The sequence below is a fragment of the Callorhinus ursinus genome, unplaced genomic scaffold (assembly GCF_003265705.2).
Source record: "Callorhinus ursinus isolate GAN/ISIS: 27379988/994484 unplaced genomic scaffold, GSC_fseal_2.0 scaffold11, whole genome shotgun sequence".
NCBI lineage: Eukaryota > Metazoa > Chordata > Mammalia > Carnivora > Otariidae > Callorhinus > Callorhinus ursinus.
Window position 1 is genome coordinate 46,526,177 of NW_027397073.1, and position 21,368 is coordinate 46,547,544.

General features: G+C 38.9%; 1 protein-coding gene across 7 annotated transcripts in view; it reads left to right on the forward strand.

Annotated features, from left to right (window-relative positions):
* The window catches only part of OSBPL1A (oxysterol binding protein like 1A), a 231,462-nt gene that overhangs the window by 26,424 nt on the left and 183,670 nt on the right, over nt 1–21,368 (forward strand). For 5 of the 7 annotated variants that reach the window (XM_025886552.2, XM_073898392.1, XM_073898396.1 and 2 more), the window contains 3 exons: nt 13,825–13,947; nt 19,376–19,461; nt 20,366–20,440. In XM_025886552.2, the coding sequence (XP_025742337.1) occupies nt 13,827–13,947; nt 19,376–19,461; nt 20,366–20,440 (282 nt within the window). In that variant the 5' untranslated portion in view covers nt 13,825–13,826. Of the gene's footprint in view, nt 1–2,378; nt 2,398–13,824; nt 13,948–19,375; nt 19,462–20,365; nt 20,441–21,368 lie in introns of those variants that run through there. The other 2 variants (XM_073898393.1, XM_073898394.1) reach the window with 2 other exon arrangements.

A 21,368-nucleotide genomic window follows, 5' to 3' on the forward strand; every position in this document is an offset into this window, starting at 1 on the left:
TAATGAGCCATCAGAGTTCAGGGCAATACCTGAATGTGGTAAGCCTTCAATTAAGTCCCCTTGTGTGACACTAGTGACAGGGAAGTTTACGGTGGCCCTGGTGGTGGTAGGGAAGCTGCAGCTTCGTGTGGATGTCACATTGGACACCTTCCTATCCCGTGCTGATGACTACCTGGATGCCTGCCTAAGGCACATGGTTTTAGGTAGTAGTGGATATTCTAAAGTTCAGGTCTACATAGTCAGCAGTGGATTCTTCGTTATGATTCTTAAAATGGAGAAGTTGTCATGCCTTGGTTTGGAATGGTTTCTTTGTAGCATAGTTGTAAGGAACATAAAGATGATTATACTGGTCTAGTTAGTACTGCTAGCATTTTAGGAGATTTACTCAGTTTTTCAATTACAGGCATTTTTGGAGTTGTGCTATTTTGACTGTTAGAGCCACTGAGAAATTATCTTGCTATAAAATGTATTCTTACTGTTTTCTGCTCTTAACACTTATAAAATGATTTGTTCAGGGGAGTAAGTTTTATTTTTTATTTTTTTTTTAAAGATTTATTTATTTATTTGAGAGAGAGAATGAGATAGAGAGAGAGCATGAGAGGGGAGAGGGTCAGAGGGAGAAGCAGACTCCCTGCTGAGCAGGGAGCCCGATGTGGGACTCGATCCCGGGACTCCAGGATCATGACCTGAGCCGAAGGCAGTCGCTTAACCAACTGAGCCACCCAGGCGCCCCAGGGGAGTAAGTTTTAAATGTATATGTGATTTTATAAACTTGTTTCTACAGGGAGATAGAAAGTGTCAGGTTCCCCCCCTTTCTAAGGTAATAAAAGTTTATAAAAGAAATGTAGGGGAAATAGGAATTTATCTTCAAGGATATTACTTGAGTCCTAAGTTTTACAGTCAGCAAACTTCTGGAATTGGCTAGACCTGCTGATAGACTAATTAGTTTTGATGGATGTGGGGTTAAAATTGCTTTGAAAGTGACAACTTGTCCAAGTTGCCGGTAGAATGTTTTAAACAGGCTCCTCCATTAAAACCCATGGGAGTTAGGCAGAAAGCCGCAAGAGATTTTCTTTTTTCTTTTTCTCCTGTTTTGGTGAAATTTAACTGGCTTTATTCCCTTCTTAATTTTAACATAAAACAATCTATTTTATTTACCTCTTACACTCGCGCCCCGCCCCCCCATCCTGTCTTATAGTAAGAGTTCTCTCCAACCCTGTAAAGATATCTAAGACTCTGTTTCTCTTCTGAGGAAATTGGTAGCCATCGGACGGAAGTTCTTCCTGGGCTACCTGGCCTCCCCCACCAGCCCCTTAAGCACCATCTGCCCTGCCTGCGGCCTCCGTGCCATGCTGCTTTCTCTTGGGCTTTTTATCCACCTACTTGAGGCCCCTCTAGGAGCTTCTCAATCCCACATCCCTCCTTTTTCCTTTATGTCAAGCTTTTCCTGTTTCTGGCTCTTTCCCTGAGGCCTGTAAACAGGCCCAGGTATCTAATATCCTAAAACTGGAGCTACCACTAGCTCTTCAGAATGAAGTTACTTTAAAGGAGTCTGGTGCCCTCTCTCCTTAATATCCCTCATTCATTACTCAATGTACCCTCATCCGTTTTTGCCTCTGTCATTTGCACTGCAAGTATTGAGTTCATCAGTGACCTCTGATCGGTCAAACCAGCCAGCGTTTTCAGACGTTGGCCTGGTGCTTCCTTTAACATTTCACACCCGTCTTCTGACCCCTTTGAAACTCTATCCTCTCTTGGTTTCAGTGCTATCACCCTCTTCTGTCCCCTTCTTCAACCTTAGTCCTTCTCTGCTAGATCATAGTCACTGGCTTCCTTCCCTTAAGTGTTGGTTTTCTCCCTGTGAGCAATCGTATTTACTCCTCTGACTTTAAATGACCACTGATACGCTGACGACTGACTCCCACCATGTGAATTCTAGCCAAGAACTGTGTGCTTCTGCTCAAGCTGCTGCCTGGACCCTCTCCCTGTTTTCCTGCAGGAGTTTCAAACTCCTCACTCCCGACACAGAATCACAGCTTCACCCAGGACCGTTCCTTTCCTGACGTTTGTCCGTGTTAGCAGCTTCCTTCACCCTGCTGGTCTTGGTGAGCTTTCATTCTTCAAGTTCCAGGCTGAAAGTCACTTTCTCTGTGATTCCTTCTATAACTGATGCAGACAAAGAGCTGACCATGCGCTTTGTCCCATACAGTCACTGCCCCTTGCACACATTACTATTCTTGGCACGTACTGGGATGATTATTGGCATGTTCGCCCTGTTTCTGAAGGGCAGAGATTGTGTGGTCATCCTTGTGCCTCCAGTGCCTGTAGCAGCCCGTCTTTGGTAGGCATTAACAACTGCCGTGGTTAATACGATATTACAATGGACTGTTTAAGTGGGTAAGATTTATTTGTATTTTTATCATTTTACTTTTTTTCATTGTAAGTGCACTCTTTAATCCCCATCCCGTTTCCCCCATCCCCCTCATCCTCTCCGCTCTGGTAACCATCAGGTTGTTCTCTTATCGTTATTACTATTAGACTCTTTCTTGGTTTGTCTCTCTCATTTTTCCCTCTTTGCTTGTTTTATTTCTTAAATTCCAAATATGAGTGAAAGCCTATGGTCTTTGTCTTTCTGTGACCTATTTTGCCTAGCATTATACTCTCTCGCTCCATCCATGTCCTTGCAAATGGCAAGATTTCATTCTTTTTCACAGCTGAATAATATTTGTGTGTGTGTGTGTGTACATCTTCATCAGTGGACAACTGGACTGCTGTAGTTTGGCTTTTGTAAATAATGCTGCAGTAAACATAGGGATGCATATATCCCTTTGAATCAGTCTTTTTGAATTTTGGGTCTAAGTACCCAGCAGTGTGATTCCTGGATTGTAGGGTAGTTCTATTTTTAATTTTTTGAGGAATCTCCATACTGTCCTCCAAATGCACCAGTTTGCATTCCCACCACAGTGCACGAGAGCTCCTTTTTCTCCACATCCTCGCCAACACTCCTTTCTTGTTTTGTTGATTTTAGCCATCCTGACAGGTGTGAGGTGATACCTCATTGTAGTTTTGATTTGTATTTCCCTGAGGATCAGTGATATTGAGCATGTTTTCATGTGTCTGTTGGCCATCTGGATGTCTTCTTTGGAGAAATGTCTGTTCATCTGCCCATTTTTAATTGATTATTTTTTGGTGTTGAGTTGTAGAAGTTCTTCATATATATATGAAGTTTATTTTTTTTAATTGCTACATCCATTGTGGGGCTTGAACTCACGACCCTGAGATCAAACGTTGCACAGTCCTCCAACCGAGCCAGCCATCCACCTCTAAATTATGTATTTTGGATACTAACCTTTTATCAGGTATGTCTCTTTGCAAATATCTTCCTTTCAGTAGGTTGTCTTTTAGTTTTGCTGATTGTTTCCTTGACTGTGTGGAAGCTTTTTGTTTTGATATTGTCCCACCACTGTATTTTTGCTTTTGTTTCTCTTGCTTCAGGAGACCTACCTAGAAAAATGTTGCTATGGCCAATGTCAGAGAAATTACTGCCTGTACTGTCTTCTAGGATTTTATGGATTCACGCCTCACATTTAGGTTTTTAATCCATTTTGGGTTTATTTTTGTGTGTGGCATAAGACAGTGGTCCAGTTTCATTCTTTTGCATGTGGCTGTCCAATTTTCCCAACACCATTTGTTGAAGAGACTGTCTTTTTCCCATTGCATATTCTTGCCTCCTTTGTCAAAGATTGACCACATAATTGTGGGTTACTTCTGGGCTCTGTCTTGTGTTCTCTTGATCTATGTGTCTATTTTTGTGCCAGTACCACAGTGTTTTGATTATTACAGCTTTGTAGTGTATGTTGAAATCTGGGGTTGTGAGATCTCCAGTTCTTTTTCAAGATTGCATTGGCTATTTGAGGTCCTTTGGGGTTCCCTACAAATTAGGATTGTTCTAGTTCTGTGAAAAATGCTGTTTGTGTTTTGATAGGGATTGTATTAAATGGGTAGATTGCTTTGGGTAGTATGGACATTTTAATAGTATCTGTTGTCCTAGTCCATGAGCATGGAAAATCTCTCCATTTGTTTTTGTCATCTTCAATTTCTTTTATCAATGTTTTATAGCTTTAAGAGTACAGGTCTTTGGGGCGCCTGGGTGGCTCAGTTGGTTAAGTGACTGCCTTCAGCTGAGATCATGATCCTGGAGTCCCGGGATCGAGTCCCACATCGGGCTTCCTGCTCAGCAGGGAGTCTACTTCTCCCTCTTTCCCTCTCGTGCTTTCTATCTCTCATTCTCTCTCTCTCAAATAAATAAATAAAATCTTTAAAAAAAAAAAAAGTACAGGTCTTTGATCTTCTTGGTTAAGTTCTTTCATAGGTATTTTATTATTTTTGTTGAAATTGTAAATGGGGGCGCCTGGGTGGCTCAGATGGTTAAGCATCTGCCTTTGGCTCAGGTCATGATCCCACGGTCCTGGGATCAAGTTCCGCATCGGGCTCCTTGCTCAGCAGGGAGTCTGCTTCTCCCTCTGCCTCACCCCCTGCTTGTTCTCTCTCTCTCTCTCTCTCTCTCTCTCTCTCTCGCGCGCGCGCGCGCAAATGAATGAATAAAATCTTAAAAAAAATGTAAATGGGATTGTTTTCTTAATTTCACTTTCTGCTACTTTATTCATAGAAATGCAATGAATTCCTATGATTTTGTATCCTGTGACTACTGAATTCATTTATTCTGATAGTTTTTCGGTGGAGTCTTCAGGGTTTTCTAGATATAGTATCACATCATCTGCAAATAGTGGAAGTTATACTACTTCCTTACCAATTTGGATGTCTTTCATTTCTTGTCTCATTGCTGTACCTAGGACTTCTAGTACTATGTTGAATAAAAGTGGTAAATTTGATATCCTTGTCTTGTTCCTGATGTTAGGAGAAAAGCTCTCAGTTTTTCATCATTGAGTATGATGTTAGCTGTAGGTTTTTTGTATATGGCCTTTATTATGCTGAGGTGTGTTCCCTTTAAACCTACTTTGCTGAGGATTTTTATGAAGAATGGATGCTGTACTTTGTTACATGCTTTTTCTGCATATAGTTAAAGGTTAAAAACCATATGATCATTTCTTTGTTGATGTATCACTTTGATTGATTTGTGCATATTGAGCCACCTTTGCATCCCAGGCATAAATCCCACTTGATCATGGTGTATGATTTTTTTAAATGTATTGTTGGATTTGGTTTGCTAATGTCATTGAGGATTTTTGCATCTGTGTTCATCAGAGATATTGGCCTATAGTTCTTTTTTTGGTAGTGTCTTTATCTGGTTTTGGTATCAGGGTAATGCTGGCCTCATGGAATGAATATGGTAGCTTTCCTTACTCTTATTTTTTGGAATAGTGTGAGAAGAATAGGCATTATTATTCCTTGAAATGTTTGGTGGACGACTTCTGTGAAACCATCTGGTCCTGGACTTTTGCTTTTTTGGGAGTTTTTTCGTTGCTGATTCAATTTCAGTGCTGATAATCTGTTCAGATTTTCTTCTTCTTGATTCAGTTTTGGGAGGTTATGTTTCTAGGAGTTGATCCATTTCTTCTCTCCAATGTGTTGGCACTAATTTTTCGTAATATTCTCTTACAGTCATTATTTCTGTAGTGTTGATTACTTCTCTTTCACTTCTGATTTTATAGGAGTTCTCTCCCTCTCTGTCTGAGTAAAGGTTTATCAATTTGTTGATCTTTAAAAAAAAAAACTAGCTCCTGGTTTCATTGACATTTTGCTATCATTTTTATTATTCAATTATCTTTTTCTGCAGTTTTGTATTTTCATACAGTATCTTGGTTTTGTTTCAGAATATAATTTCATTTTCTAAAGATTAGGTTTTATTTAACTTTTTCTCTGAAATTTTTTTCAAGTTGCTTTTTTTTGCCTCTTTGGTTCTAGACTCTTTCATGTTTTAGAGGTTTTCTTCAGATGTCTTGTCACCCTTAGCTATTGGCTTTTAATAGGAACTAGAAAGCTGATTGGAAATTGAGAAAGTAGGGGAACCTTGTTCACTGCCAACTCTACTGTAAGATTCATCTGGTTTAGCCATTTGTTGGGAGCTCCATTGTCTTGGAATATGTTATGTTTTAGAGACTGTAACCAGCTCAGTCTTCTCCTGGCTTGTCAGCATCAGGAATGCTGATTAGGGAAGAGGGCTGGGGGTCATGGTGTTCACTGTGCATAGGCTGCTACTTTTTGAAATGATCCTTCAACTGTCTTCCATCCTCCTGACTGTAGAATATTTCTTTTAGCCTTCCTAGAGGATTTATTTAACCAGTCCCCTGTTGATGGATATGGACTTGTTAATACCCTTTTAACTATTGTAAATAATGCAGTCCTTATGAACATGCTTATAAAATAATCTTATTTTTATAAGATAGATTCCTAGAAGTAGAGTTTCCCTGGGAAAGTAAATGGTATATGTGTATTTTTATTTTTTAAATTGTAAAACATGCATAAGATAATGTTTACCATCTTAGAAATGTTTATGTACACTTAAGTAGTATTAAATACATTAATAATGTGTCCTACCATCACCACCATCCAGCTTTAAAACTTTTCTTATAAAACTGAAATTCTATACCCAATAAATAATTCCCCATTCTCCTCTCTCCCAAGTCCCTGGCAACCACCATTCCACTTTCTCTGATTTTGACTACAGTGCTCTAAGTACCTCACAGAAGTGGAATCATACAGTATTTGTCTTTCTGTGACTGGCTTATTTCACTTAGCATAATGTCCTCATAGTTAATCCATGTCTTAGCATATTGCAGACATTTCTTCCTTTTTAAACATTGAAAAATATTCCGTTGTATGTATATACCATATTTTGCTTAACCATTCATCTGCCAGTAGACACTTATGTGGCTTTCATGTTTTAGCTATTGTGAATAATGCGGCCATGAACATAGGTGTACAAATACCTCTTCGAGACCTCACTTTCAGTTCTTTTGGGTATATATCCAGAAGTGAAATTACTGGATCATAGGGTAATTCTATTTTTAGTTTTTTGAGAAATCACTAATTTTACACAGCGACAGTACCATTTTACATTCCTACCAACAGTGTATAGGATTCTAATTCACATCTTTGACAATACTTTCCGCTTTTTTTTATAGTAGCCTTATTAATGGGTGTGAGGTGATATTTCATTGTAGTTTTAACTTGCGTTTTCCTAATGATCAGTGAACATGGACTATCTTTTTGTGTCTTGGTCATTTGCATATTTTCTTTTTTTTTTTTTTAAGATTTTATTTATTAGAGGCAGACTCCCTGCTGAGCGGGGAGCCTGATCATGACCTGAGTTGAAGGCAGATGCTTATCCTGCTGAACCATCCAGGTGCCTCGGCCATTTGCATATTTTCTTTGGAGAAATATCTGTTCAAGTACTTTGTGTTTTTGTTTTGTTTTTAATTGGGATTTGTTTTTAAAAGATTTTGTTTATTAGCAAGAGCAAGCAAGCATGAGTAGGGGGAGGGGCAGAGGGAGAAGCAGATGCCCCCCTGAGCAGGTAGCCCAGCGTGGGGCTCGATTCCAGGATCCCCAGGATCATGACCTGAGCCAAAGGCAGTCGCTTAACTGACTGAGCCACCCAGGCTCCCCTTGAATTGGGTTTTGAGTTCTACAGGTTCTCTGTATATTTTGGATATTAATCCCTTATCACATACATGATTTGCAAATATTTTCTCTCATTTTGTGACTTGTGTTTTTACTCTGATAGTGTCTTTTTGATGCACAGAATTTTAAAATTTTCATGGTGTCCACTTTGTCTATTTTTTGGTTACCCATGTCCTTGTTGTTGTATCCAAGAAATCATTGCTAAAACCAATGTCATGAAGCTTTTGCCCTATGTATTCTTTTGAATTTTAAGTCTTTTTTTTTTTTTTAAAGATTTTATTTATTTATTTGAGAGAGAATGAGAGAGAGCACGAGAGAGAGAGGGAAGAGGGTCAGAGGGAGAAGCAGACTCCCTGCCGAGCAGGGAGCCCAATGTGGGACTCGATCCCGGGACTCCAGGATCATGACCTGAGCCAAAGGCAGTCGCTTAACCAACTGAGCCACCCAGGCGCCCTGAATTTTAAGTCTTATATTTAGATCTTTGATCCAGTTTGAGTTAGTTTTTGAATACAATGTTAGGTAAAGGTTCAACTTTATTCTTTTCCATGTGGATTTTCAGTTTCCCCATCATGATTTGTTGATGACTGTCCTTTCGTCATTGAATTGTCTTGGCACTCTTATAAAAATTCATTTGACCATATACACAAGGATTTATTTCTGGCTTCCCTATTCTGTTCCATTGTTTTATATGTTTGTCTTTATGCCAGTACCACACTGTTTAATTACAGTAGCTTTGTAATAAGTTTGAAATCGGGAAGTATGTGTCCTACAGCATTGTTCTCCTTTTTCAAGATTGTTTTGGCTATTTAGAGTTCCTTGAAATTTCATATAAGTTTTAGGATGGGTTTTTCTATTTCTACAAAAAATATTGGGATTTTGATAGGCATTGAATGAATGTCTAGATTTTTTTTTTTTGCATAGGATTGACATTTTAATGTTGAGTTTTCCAATCCGTGCATATGGGATGTATTTCCATTTATTTGTCTTTCATCTCTCTCAGTGTTTTGTAGTTTTTAGTGTGTAAATATTTCATCTTTTTGGTTAATTCTTAACTGTTTTATTCTTTTTTGATTGTATTGTAAATTACTTTTGTAATTTCCTTTTCAGATGACTTATTACTAGTGTAAAGAAATGCAGCTGATTTTTATGTTGATCTTGTATCCTAACACTTTCCTAAATTTGTTATTTCTAAGAGCTTTTTTTGTTGACACTTAATGGTTTTCTGTAAATGTCCTCAGCAAACACATAATTTTACTGCTTTCCCAATTTGGATGCTTTTTATTTCTTGTCTAAATTATCTGCTAGAATGCCCAATATTATGTTGACTAAAACTGGTGAAAGTGGGCATCCTTTCCTTGTTCCTAATCTTAGAGGAAAAGCTTTCCATCTTTCACCGTTGAGTATGATGTTTGCTGTGGGTTTTTCACATATGGCTTTTATTACGTTAAAATAGTTTCCTTTTATTTCTAATTCTGAGGGGTTTTTTTTAAATCATGAAAGATGTTGAATTTTGTTAAATGTGCTATCTGCATCAGTTGAGAGGATTATGTGTTTTTTATTCTGTTAATGCAGTGTATCACATTGATCAATTTTCATATGTTGAACTATCCTTGCATTTCAGGAATAAATCCTACTGGGTCATGGTGTGTATTCCTTTTAATACATTGCTGAATTCAGTTTGCTAGTATTTCATTGAGAATTTTTCCATCAGTGTTCATAAGGGTTATCAGTCTGTGGTTTTCCTGTAGTGTCTTTCTGTCTTTGGTATTAGTGTAATGGTGGCCTCATGGATTAGTTACAAAGTATTTTTTCCTCTTTGAATTGTTTAGAAAAATTTGGGAAGGATTAGTATCATTCTCCAGTGAAGCAGTCAAGTTCAGGAAGATTTTCTTTGGGAGATTTTTGATTACTCATTTGAATTTTTTTTTTTTTTTTTTTTTTTTTTTTTTTAAGATTTTGAGAGAGTGTGAGTGAGAGAGCACAAGCAGGGAGAGTGGCAGAGGGAGAGGGAGAAGCAGGCCTCCCCGCTGAGCAGGAGCCCAACGCCGGGCTCGATCCCAGGACCCTGAGATCATGACCTGAGCCGAAGGCTGATGTTTAACCCACTGAGCCACCCAGGCACCCCTCGATCTTTTTACTAGTTATGTATACCTATTCAGATTTTCCATTTCTTCATGACTTAGTCTTGGTAGGTTTTGTGTTCCTAGAAATATGTCCATTTCATCTAGGTTATGTGATTTGTTGGTGCATAATTGTTCATTGTATCTTATGCTTTTTATTTTTGTAGGGTTGGTATTAATGTCCTTGTTATTTCTAATTTTAGTAATTAGATTCTTTTTTTCCTTAGTCCAGCTAAACGTTTGTCATTTTTGTTGATAATTTTGAAGAACCAACTTTTGGTTTCATTGAAATTTTTTCTGTTTTTCTATTCTCTATTTTGTTGCTTTCTGCTCTAATCTTTATTATTTTCTTATAGCTTTGGGTTTAGTTTTTTTTTTTTTTTTTTCTTGTTTCTTAATATGCAAAGTTAGGTGGTGGTTTCCTTCTGTCTGGTGTGGTCCTATCTATTGTGAGTGGGGTATTGAAGTTTCCGACTATTATAAAAATGTTTCTTCTGTTTTTGTGTCTTATATTTTGATCTGTCATTGGGTGTTTGTAATTACTTTCTTCTTGCTGTATTAAACCTTCTATTAATATATGTCTTTCTTTGTCCCTTGTAACCTTCTTTGATTTTGAGTTTATTGTGTCTGACATTAGTAGAGTCACTTCTGTTTTGATTACTGTTTGCAAGGAATATCTTTTTCTATCCTTTAACGTTCAGTCTACTTCTCTTTGAATCTAAATTGCATCTCCTGTAGACAGCATATAGTTGGATAATGTGTTTTTATCCATTCTGCCAATCTGTCTTTTGAGTGGAGAGTTTAATCCATTTACATTTAAAATACTGATAAGGAGGGACTTCTGTCATTTTCCTATTTTCTATATGCCTTATAGCTTTTTTTGTCCCTCCTTTATTGCATTATTGTCATCTTTTGTGTTTAGCTGGTTTTTTTGTACTGAAATATTTACATTATTTCCTTTTTTGTGTATTCTTTACCTATTTGAGGGGGAGTTACCCTGGGGATTACATTTAACATCTTGAAGTTATAGCACTAATTTGAATTTATATTAGCTTAACTTAACACACACAAAAACCTTGCTGCTTTATGCTCTGTTCCCACCCTTCTTGGTTACTGATGTCACAAAATTACATTTTTATACACTGTATACCCAAAACATAAACTAGTAATTCTTTTAAATGTGTTAGTTTCTTAAATTACATAGAAAACAAGATTTGGAGTTATAATAATATAAAAAATTATAACAAGTTATAAAAAGTTGTAATAATACTTTTAAACCAGTATTTTTTCTTTAAAGGTATTACTCTTAAATCATGTAGAAAACAAAGTACAGCTATAAACCATTATTATAACAACACTGGCTGTAATTGCACATGTATTTACCTTTATCAAGTTATTTCTCTATATAGCCTTCAGTTACTGTCTAGTGTGACTTTATTTTACCTTGCAGAACTCTCTTGAGCATTTCTTAAAAGGCAGGTCTAGTGGTAATGAACTCTCTGAGCTTTTGTTTTTCTGGGAATGTCTTAATTTCTCTCACTTTTGAAAGGCAGTTTTGCCAGATATAGAATTCTTGCTGAAAATTTTCTTTTTGCACTTTATATTTGCCCAGTGCTGTCTGTCCTCCAAAGTTTCTGACAAGAAATCTGATAATCTTACCCTGGATCCAGTGACTCACCTTCTCTCTTGCTTCTGTCAAGATTCTCTCTCTTGAAAATTAGATTATGTAGCATATCTCTCTGAGTTCCTCTTATTTGGAGTTCCTTGACCTTCTCAGATGTTTATATTCATGTCTTTTATCAAATTGAGGATGTATTCAGCGATTAGTTCTCCAGATACTTTACCCCTTGTTCTACCTCTTCTAGGACTTCCATGATGCATGTTGATATGCGTTTTGGTGTCCTACAGGTCCCTTAAACTCTGTTCGGATTTTGGTCTCTTTCTGTTCCTCAGATTCAATAATTTCCATTGTCCTGTCTTTCAAGTTCACTGAATCTTCTGCTTGTTCAAATCTGCCTTTGAATCCCTCAAGTGAATTTTTTGTTTGTTATTGTCCTTTTCAGCTCAAGAATTTCTTTGTTTACTTTTAGGTTTTCTATTTTTTCATATTTTCATCTTGTTTATACATTTTCTTGACTTTCTCCATCTTTAGATCTTCGAATGTCTTTTTGCTATCTTTGTCTAGTATATTTGCCCTCACATCTTCTTCAGAGACAGTTTCTATTGATTTGCTTTTCCCTTTGAAAGGGCCCTACTTTCCTGTTTCTTTGTATGCCTTGTAACTTTTTTCATTGTTGAAAACTGGACATTTGAATTTAATAATGTAGTAACTCAAGATAGCAAATTCTCCTCCTTCCCCAAGATTTTCTAATTTGTTGTATTTTTGGATTGTTGTGGGCTGTCTCTGTGCTGAGGGTTAGCCTGAGCTGTAAACTTAAGGTCTTCTCAGGTCTTTGCTGAGCCTTTTGGTGGTCATGAGCAGTTATGTTCTAATTTTCTCCATGTATGCAGTTGTTTTTGAATGTCCTAGTCAATATTTTTTTTAAAGATTTTATTTATTGAGTGCACATGAGAAGGGGGGAGGGGCAGGGGGAGAAGCAGATTCCCCGCTGAGCAGGGAGCTTGAAGTGGGCTTGATTCCCAGGACCCTGGGATCATGACCTGAGCAGAAGGCAGATGTTCAACTGACAGCCACCCAGGCGCCCCTGAATGTCCTAGTTCTTAGTGTCTGGCTTTTAAAAGGGAAGGAACAGAAAAATGAAGGGGGGAAACAAAAAAGAGTGCTGGCCCTTTAAATCCCCTGGAAGTTCCACCCACTGGAGGGGCTTGCAGCAAGCAGTGAGAGATGCCACATCAGCAGTGGCTACTTGCCTCTTTGTCTGCATCTCTGTGATCAGAAGCAGCAATGATCAGAGCCCAGCTCTCCAATGTTTGGTGTATAGGGGTCTTTTTGCTCACCATGGCTCCTCAACCTGCTCCAGGAATACATGTACTACGGGAGATGGGTAGCTGCTGCCTTGCTAAGGGCTGAAAATGACATGAATTAACCACAGTTTACCTTCCAAGTTTTCCCTGGTGTTTGAAAGCCTTCAGCAGATTCCAGGGTTCCATAACAGTTGCACTGGGCAGATTCTGCCAGTGCAATTATTGTCTAGGTGGGGAAAGAGATTTCTGGTGTTTCAAACTCTGCCATCTTAGCAGAATCCTCCACAAGTGTATGTGTATTTTGAAATTTACTTGATATTGACAAATTAGGACCCACCCCCAACATATGAAAGATTGTATGCATTTATATTCATATTAGCACTTTACTGGAGTGCACATTTTCTGTCCGTGACAGCATTGGGCATGTTTAATCTTTTTTTTTTTTTTTTTAATTGAGATACTGTTGACTTGCAATGTTACCTTAGTTTCAGGTGTATAATCTTTTATTTTTGCTAATCTTGCAGGCAAAAAAATTGATTTATTTGTATTTTTTAGTAAGAAAGAAATCTGTATTCTGTAAATTGCTGTTCATAACATTTTGACAAATGCTTTAAATTTGGTTGTCCTCTATATTTGGTTTGAGGCTTGGTAAAATATGAGAGAAAACGAATGGTAAGTATGGTCACTCCTGGATTTTTATAATTGAGTTTTTTCTATTCAGAATATTTTGCACAGGTTTTGAATGTGTTAATTTATACTTCAGCTTTAGGATGTTTTTATAGTAATGACCATATTTTAATTTTATGTCTAGTTATTGTTGTAATAACTATTTGCAAATATTGTGGGTCTATAAAAGCATTTTGTCATACAATGTTATAGCAGCTCATGAGGTTATTTGGAGTTGAGGAAACTGAGGATTTGAGAGATTAAGAAACTTGACTGAATGTCTAGTGAATTTTTTCAGTAATAAAAAGAGCAAAGGAGTCTCAGAGTAAAATTCTGGCCCTGCAACTGATTCATTTAGTCAGTTCTTGTGTCTATCTTATTAGCTGCAAAATGAAGATAAATAATATTCAGGTAATAGATAATTTAGAATAATAGAACAGATAAATAATAATATTATTTTTAAATCTAGAAATGAACACTGAAGCAGAGCAGCAGCTTCTCCATCATGCCAGAAATGGCAATGTTGAAGAAGTTAGACAGTTATTAGAAACCATGGAAAAAAATGAAGTAATTGCTGACATTAATTGCAAAGGTAAGCTTTGGGTGGACTTTTTAGCTTTTCTCTTGTGAGTATGTATGACTCTGTCATTTATTTAGCACTAATCTTTTTGGTCTTGCTAGAAAGAAATTCCCATCTCTTATTCTAGAAAGAACCTTCATAACAGTGGGTAAAAGGTCTCTTGTAGTCTTCCCTAAGTCAGAGAAATTGAGATCTAGTCTTAAGGTTTAGGGTCGATGACGGTTTTTATTAGTTACAAGATGCATGCTATGATACGGTATTGTAGTTAGAGCAGCAGGTTTGAGTGTTTACTATATGCCCAGAGTCCTGTGAAGTACCTTGCAGGTGGTGTTAGGTAGGATCCCTGCCCTCACTGAGACTAGTGTAGTAGATTAACAGATCAGACTAGTCTGTACTACACAGTATGTGCCAGAATGTGGAACCCCAGGGTGTCATGAGATCCCATCGGAGAGGTATGAAGCTGGAACTAAAGGATTAGCTTCTTGGAGGAAATGATTCTCAGGCAATCTATGAAGAGTATGTAGGACTAACCAGGTGAAAATGGAAAAAGTGTTCGAGGGAGAAGATAGAGCATGTGCCAAGGTCCTGAGGTGAGAGGCAGCCTAGGTGGCAAGGGCCTGCAGGCAGGAGGGGGTGAGGGATAAAGTTAGATAGGTAAGCAGCAGCCAAATCCTAATGCACCTTGTATAGCAAGGTTGTAAATATTGCACTCAGGTGTGCAGAGAAATAGAATTTATTTTCCAAAATGACCCTGCTATTTCAACAAGCACCTTCTCATTCTTGAGGCATGGAAGACTTAATGTTAGTCTTTGGATACCTCAAGCTCAATTGCTTTTTGATAAATGGTCTTCCAGAGCCTCTCAACTCTTCTTGCCCCATCTCCCCTAAGGTGGCCTTTAAATGTAAGGGTGAGATTTGTTTGTGTGTGTCTATAGCCTTTGGTTCCTCTGTGGCCCTTTTCTTTCTAGTGCTCCTTAAGCTTTTGTAGCTGAACTTGGGGCAAAGTCAAACTCGTGTCTCTGTTTGTCATACAAGTGGTAGTCCTTGGCTGTCACTTTGTGGCTGCCCTGCAGGTGGCTGCTGGGGGGGGGGGGGGGTGGAGGGACGGGTGCCGGGGGGGGGGGGTGCTGGGGGATCTTTCCCTGTCATCCCAGATGCCACTTGCCTGGTCTTGGTGTTCCCTCAATTTATCTCGCTCTCTGGGCTCGTGAACAGGAGGGCCATGTCTCTGCATTTGTGTCTTTCTCCCAGTCCTCCGTCCCGGATGCATATTTTATTCTGTGTCACATTCTTCTCCTGTCCTAGGGCCACAAACCTTCTGGCTTCACCCACAGTGGGGAAGGATTGCAGCAGGGAGGAAACTATGATCTGAGTTTTCCAGAAAATGAGTTGGTTTTTGGTATGCTAAAGGAATTCTAAAAATCCTTCTGGTGCTTCAACAAAGACCAGTTCTTAATCTTTATCTGGGGATGCTATTTTGAAAGCTAAAAACATTCCTGGCATTTGAAAATCCTAAAAACCCTGTATTATCTACCTTTCCCACCCTCACCTATGGCTATTTTAGGCAAATCTGTGGAAAGTCGTCTACTTGGAAATGTAAAACTATGAAACAGATGTGAATGCTTTTTCAGAATTTCATTGTTAGACCTGTCAGTCAGACTTTGTCTTAAGGGCAGTTTAAAGGATTTACGTAGAGGAATGACACACCAGGTGAAGTGAATAGGGAGAGGTAGGAGGGGGTAGTGAGTAGTGTTTCCCCATGGGGATCACTTGTGCTAGGCATTTCTAGGATTTCTTTTCTGATTTGTTTTTCCAAACCCTGAGAAATTGAGAAAATGGTGAAATGTACTATAATTCTTCAAGAATTAAAGCTTAACAATCAACATAGAGATGTTGTTGGTTGGAAGGAATTACTGATGTCAAGTTGAAAGTGAGAAAAGCACTGACCTGCAGTTGAAGGTTAAGGCCAGTATTTCTAGGATAAGGGTACAAAATTTTTTGGATATCCATGGTAAGTAATAAAGAGTATAAAAAATGAAGTATTTTAATGTAGGATTTTGGAAATTCCGATTTTTTGGTCCGGAATCTTACCTGGAAACACTAGATGTGAGGAGACCAGTTCAGACGCTGTTACAGTAACTTAGAGGAAATAGCAACAAGTAGGTATAATTAACATTTAGGAGGTTGAATCAATAGGACTAACTGAATGTGGGGGGTGAAAAAAGTGGCAAGAGTGTTACTTATTTCTGACTTGAGAAACAAGGTGAATAAGGGCAATTCATTGTGAAAACAAATGTGGGGAGGAAGAGGTAGCTTTAGTGAGAGTACAGTTGACCCTTGAACAACACAGAGTGAAGGGGCACCAACGCCCCCCCCCGCACAGTAAAAAGTCCACATTGAACTTTGACTCCCCAAAAACTTAACTGCTAATAGCCTACTGTTGACCAGAAGCCTTACTGATAAGTCAATTAACATATATGTATTATGTACTGTATTCTTATAACAAAATAAGAGAAAAGAAAATGTTAAAATCACAAGGAAAATACATTTAAAGTGTTTATCGACTAAAATCGGTATGTGAGTGGACCCGCGCAGTTCAAAAACCCATGTTATTCAGGGGTCAACACTGTACATATAAAATTACAGGTGAGCTCAGCTTTGCACTTTTTGAGCACAAGGTGTTTTGTATTCTCCAAATGGAGGTGTCTAGTAAAGAGTTCAAAAGGGGAAGAGGGATTTTGAAGTCAGTAGTACATTAACAGTGAAAGCAATGGAAAAGGGCCAGGAGATACCATTATTGGAGATACCAGTAATGAAGCGCTCATCGGACAGCGGAACTTGCAAAGGATCCTGAGAGAAGTGCTGAAGCAGGGAAACAGGGAGAGAAACCCTATAGGGTGCAGAGCTGTGGCAGCCTGGAAGGCATGCGGGCCATGCTGTCCAGTGACACAGTGCTGTGGCAGCTGAAAAATGCCCCTGGTATTTGGTGACAGCATTTGTGGATTAAAACTTGAGGACCATTTGAATGATACGGTGGGAGATGAACCTGGTCTGCCATGGCGGGTGGGGCACTGACGGGAATGAAGGGGGTGGAAAGAGTAAGTGCAGACAGAGTGGGAGGGGTGAGTGAGGAGGACAGTAGCTGGTAGGGAGAATGGGATCAGAGAGGGCTTTTGTTCCTCTTGCTTGTAAGATGGAAGAGGCTGAGTGTTCACTTCCTCCTTACTCATAAGTGAAGAGGGGGAGGTGGATGATAAAGGAGAAGAGTGCCTGAGGAGCAGAAAGGGATGGAATCCAGGATACAGGAATTGGATTAGTCTTAAACATCAGAAAGGAAGGATGGAAGAATGCCTGTGGATAGTTGTGTGGTGGTAGATTTGGCTCCAGGAAGCCCCAGGAATTCCCTGAAAGCCTTCCCTCTTGTTGTGAAGCTGAGAGACTGAGGCCCTTTGTTAAGGAGAGGTGTTTGGGTAAGAGGCTTGAGGAGAACACGGGTGACTTGAAGTGCATGTTGTGGAATGTAGGAGAGACACCTGAATAGTATAAGAAGGATTGCCAAGCAGTGTCTAGAGCCCAGCTGAAGTAGGAGATCCCGAGTTTAAAGTGCCATGAGTCCACAGGGTTCTGTTATTTTTCTTCTACCACTGTTCAGCATCCTGGGTATAGTTACAGAAAAATCAAGCTAGTGTACTTATCAGTCTTTGGGGTTTTTGTAGGCTACTACAACAGGGTTATGGAGGGGACGGGCAAAGAAGTTGAAGTGAGGGATCAAAATGATGGATTTATTGAAGAAAGTAAAGATGGGGGTGTTTACATACATGAGAAGTGGTTAGGGAATGAAGTGCTGATTCAATTGAACAAGTCTGGAGTATACCTGTGTGAACAGGCTAGAAAGTGGGGAATTTGTGAGCTCAGAGATGATGATGACATCCAGGCTCTGGCCCTAGGGCTGGGCATGTAACATCAAGCAGAGGCAAAGTTTTTGGGAAATGAGGGAAGCTGAGAAACCAAGAGTCCAGGATACCAAATAAGTAGTAGACACCCCTAGGACAGTGGCGCGGTTTACATGGGGAGAAAGACTGTCCCCCGGAGTTACTTGATGAGGGGCGAGCTGGTGGGAGGTTGGTAGATGGCAGCAGACAAGGTGTTTGAGGTTTAATGGCAGAAGTCTCAAAAGAGGGGTTGTAATGTGAGTGGAGTCCTTGACTAGAGACAGCATTGGGTTTTGATGGGGAAGTTCGCATGACTTCTGTGAGGACCAGTGGGTGTGGGAATTATCTGGGGGAGGCTCCACCTGAGAGGTAGAGGAGGGTCCTTGTCATCAGGAAGAGCTAGGTTTCAGTTAAGGGCAGAAGGTAAAAGAAACATTCCATGAAAAAAAAAAACTGCCTCTAGAATTTATTCACTCTGGAATTACAGGTTCTAGAGGGCATACATTTTAGAGGAAACAGTTGTGGGTGTTTGGGTAAGTGGCAAACAATCACAGGACACTATTAGTGGCAGCAGTCCCTCAGGGAGCTGTCAGAGGCTTGTTCTGGGTGCACTGGGGCTGGTGCCTGGGGTTTCTGTTGGCTCAAAATCTGAAATCCAGGAAATGAGGGCAGCCATTAAACCTCTAGCTCCTCCTGAGGAGTGCCCCCTGGGCGGCAGCATGCTCCTGGGCTTTGGTAGACCCTCCAGGGTGCTGGGCTTTGGAATTTGATAGGCTGCATGCTCTTAAGCCTCATTTGGAATTTTGATAACCTTTTGGAGCTATCTCCGCTCTAAGCTTTAGTGCCCTGTTTTTTTTTCTTCTGAATTGAATTGTATAGTTATGTTTTTGTTGCACTCAGTTATTCTATACCTCTCCTTAGCAAGGATCCAGCATTTCGTTGCTCTTAACTTTGGTTCTTGTTAAGAGTAGCTGGACTCTACCACTCTGGTAATGAATATCCTCATTACTTGAGATTTTATTTGGAGTCAGGACTCCATTTGCTGTCACTGTTTGCAGAGCCAACAGCTTTCCAAATGCTGCAGAAAAGATTCTTTATCCATTCCCTCTTTCCATCCACCCTCCTAACATGGCACAGAGGTGCTTTTCATGAAATACTGTGCTGAGAGAACCAGATCTTTGCTAGATGATGATGAGATGGTTAGAGACTCAGAACTGTGGAGCCAACTAGAGATCATCTACTTTGAATGTAACTCCCATGACGCCTCCCACCACCCTTTTAAAAATGAGGACGTGGAGTTAGGAAGGTGTCATCAGAATCTGGGTCTTGTGGGTTCTAATCCATTATACTTGTTATACTTCTTACTATGTCCTGTCTCTTGCCTCTCATTCATCAGCAGTGCACTGTGAAGGGGAGATTGGCCAGTGTATGGGAGTACCATGGTAAAGAGAAATTTTATTATAAAATTATCTGAATAACAAAAATGCCTTATATTTTTCCATTTTTAGGAAGAAGTAAGTCTAATTTAGGCTGGACACCTCTTCATCTGGCATGCTATTTTGGACATAGACAAGTGGTCCAGGATCTGTTAAAGGTATATTTATAGCTTTAATTTTTAAATGAATAAAATAAATACTGCTGTTACGGAAATTGTGAAAGGCTTAGAAAAGCCGACTAACCATAATGGCTTATTTAACAGTAACACACTTAATTGTTCTTTGCTAAGTACATGAATTAGGTTAGCCTGGTGATTAATTAAAACTCGGGTTTTTTTTTTTTTGTCATTTGATTTTTCTGACTTTTTAAAATTGCAAAAGTGAATGTATGAATTAATGTGAAGATATTAGTTTTTAATATAACAGTTAAAAAAAAAAAAACAACCAAAGCACATCCTAAGTAATTCAGAAATGATGCCAGAATCTCTTAATGAGCACCATATGATTTAAGATCTCACATTTTTCAGTTCTCTGATAATTTTTCACATTGGTATTTCTGAAATTATTTTGTGTCTTAAAATTGGGCTGTATGTTTAAATATTGGGATCTTTTTCTTTACTGAAAACTTACTAAGTTGGTGGAGAAAATTTGGTATTTCATTCAGACAGTTCTTTTTTCAGTATGGGGGTTTGTAAAGTAGAGTGAAGGTCTGTACATTTTTGAAGGAAAATAGCTTTTTACTCTTCTACCCATCAGAATTTTACCTTTCAGGAAGCTTTACTGTTTTATGATGAATTGAATTGAATTTTAGTAGTGACAACCAATGAATATTAACATTATTTTAGTTTTGAAATATTTAATGTATTTTTGGGGTGCCTGACTGGTTCATTTGGTAGAGTATGCAACTCTTGATCTCAGGGTTCTAAGTTTGAGCCCCACGTTGGGTGTCGAGATTATTTAAAAATAAATTCTTTAAAAAATATTTATCTTTTTAAGGAATTCTTTTCACCTTTGTGTATTTCTTGACATGTGGAAGATATCTAAAGTTTTCATGTTTGTCAGGCTGGTGCAGAAGTGAATGTATTGAATGACATGGGAGACACACCGCTTCATCGAGCTGCCTTTACAGGACGAAAGGTGAAAACATTCCATGTTCAGTGTTTGCAAGTGAAATATTTGGAAGAGTAGTCACATGTTGTTTAGGACCCTATGAGTAGCAACTGGGCAAAGCCACAAGAAGTACATAAACCAGCACTTTGGGTCAAAAGGCCACAAGCTCTTAGAATCAACAGTGAGGTCAGATTCTTCCACTCTGGCATCCTGATAGGAGCTCCTTCAGTCCCTGTTTCTGTCCTCTAGGGATGGGGAACTCGTGATTATTCCTTTTTAAAAAAAACAGTTCACTGAGGTAGAATTTTATGTTGCATAAAACTCACCTCCGGTAAGCGCACATTTCAGTGATTCTTGGTACATTTACACAGTTGCGCAGCCCTCACAATACAGTTTTAGAATATTTCCATCAGCTCAGAAAGCTTCCTCGTGCCTGTTTGTGTTCATTCCCTGCTGCTCTCCCTCGCCTCAGGCTACCACTGATTGGCTTTCTATCTCTAGGATGTTTGTCTTTTCTAGATATTTCTTATAAATGAAATCATACAAACTTTTGTGTCTGGCTTCTTTAATTTAGCATGATATTGTTGAAGTTTATCCATGCCATAGCATCCATGTATCAGTAATTTCTTCCATGTTATGGCTGAATAACATTCCATTTTATGGCTATACCACATTTTATAATCTTTTCACTGTTTTACCAGAAGGACTCTTTTCCTATTGCATTGTCTTGGCACCCTTGTTGAAATGAATTGACCATAAATTTCTAGACTTTCTGTTGTCTTCCTTTGATCTATATCTATTGTTACATCAGTACTATACTGCTTTTATTACAGTAGCTTTATAATTAAATTTTGATATTGGGTGGTCTGAGTTTTCCAACTGTGATTTAAATGATCTTGGCTATTGTCAGTCAAAAGTTTGTATTTCCAGGGGCGCCTGGGTGGCTCAGTCGGTT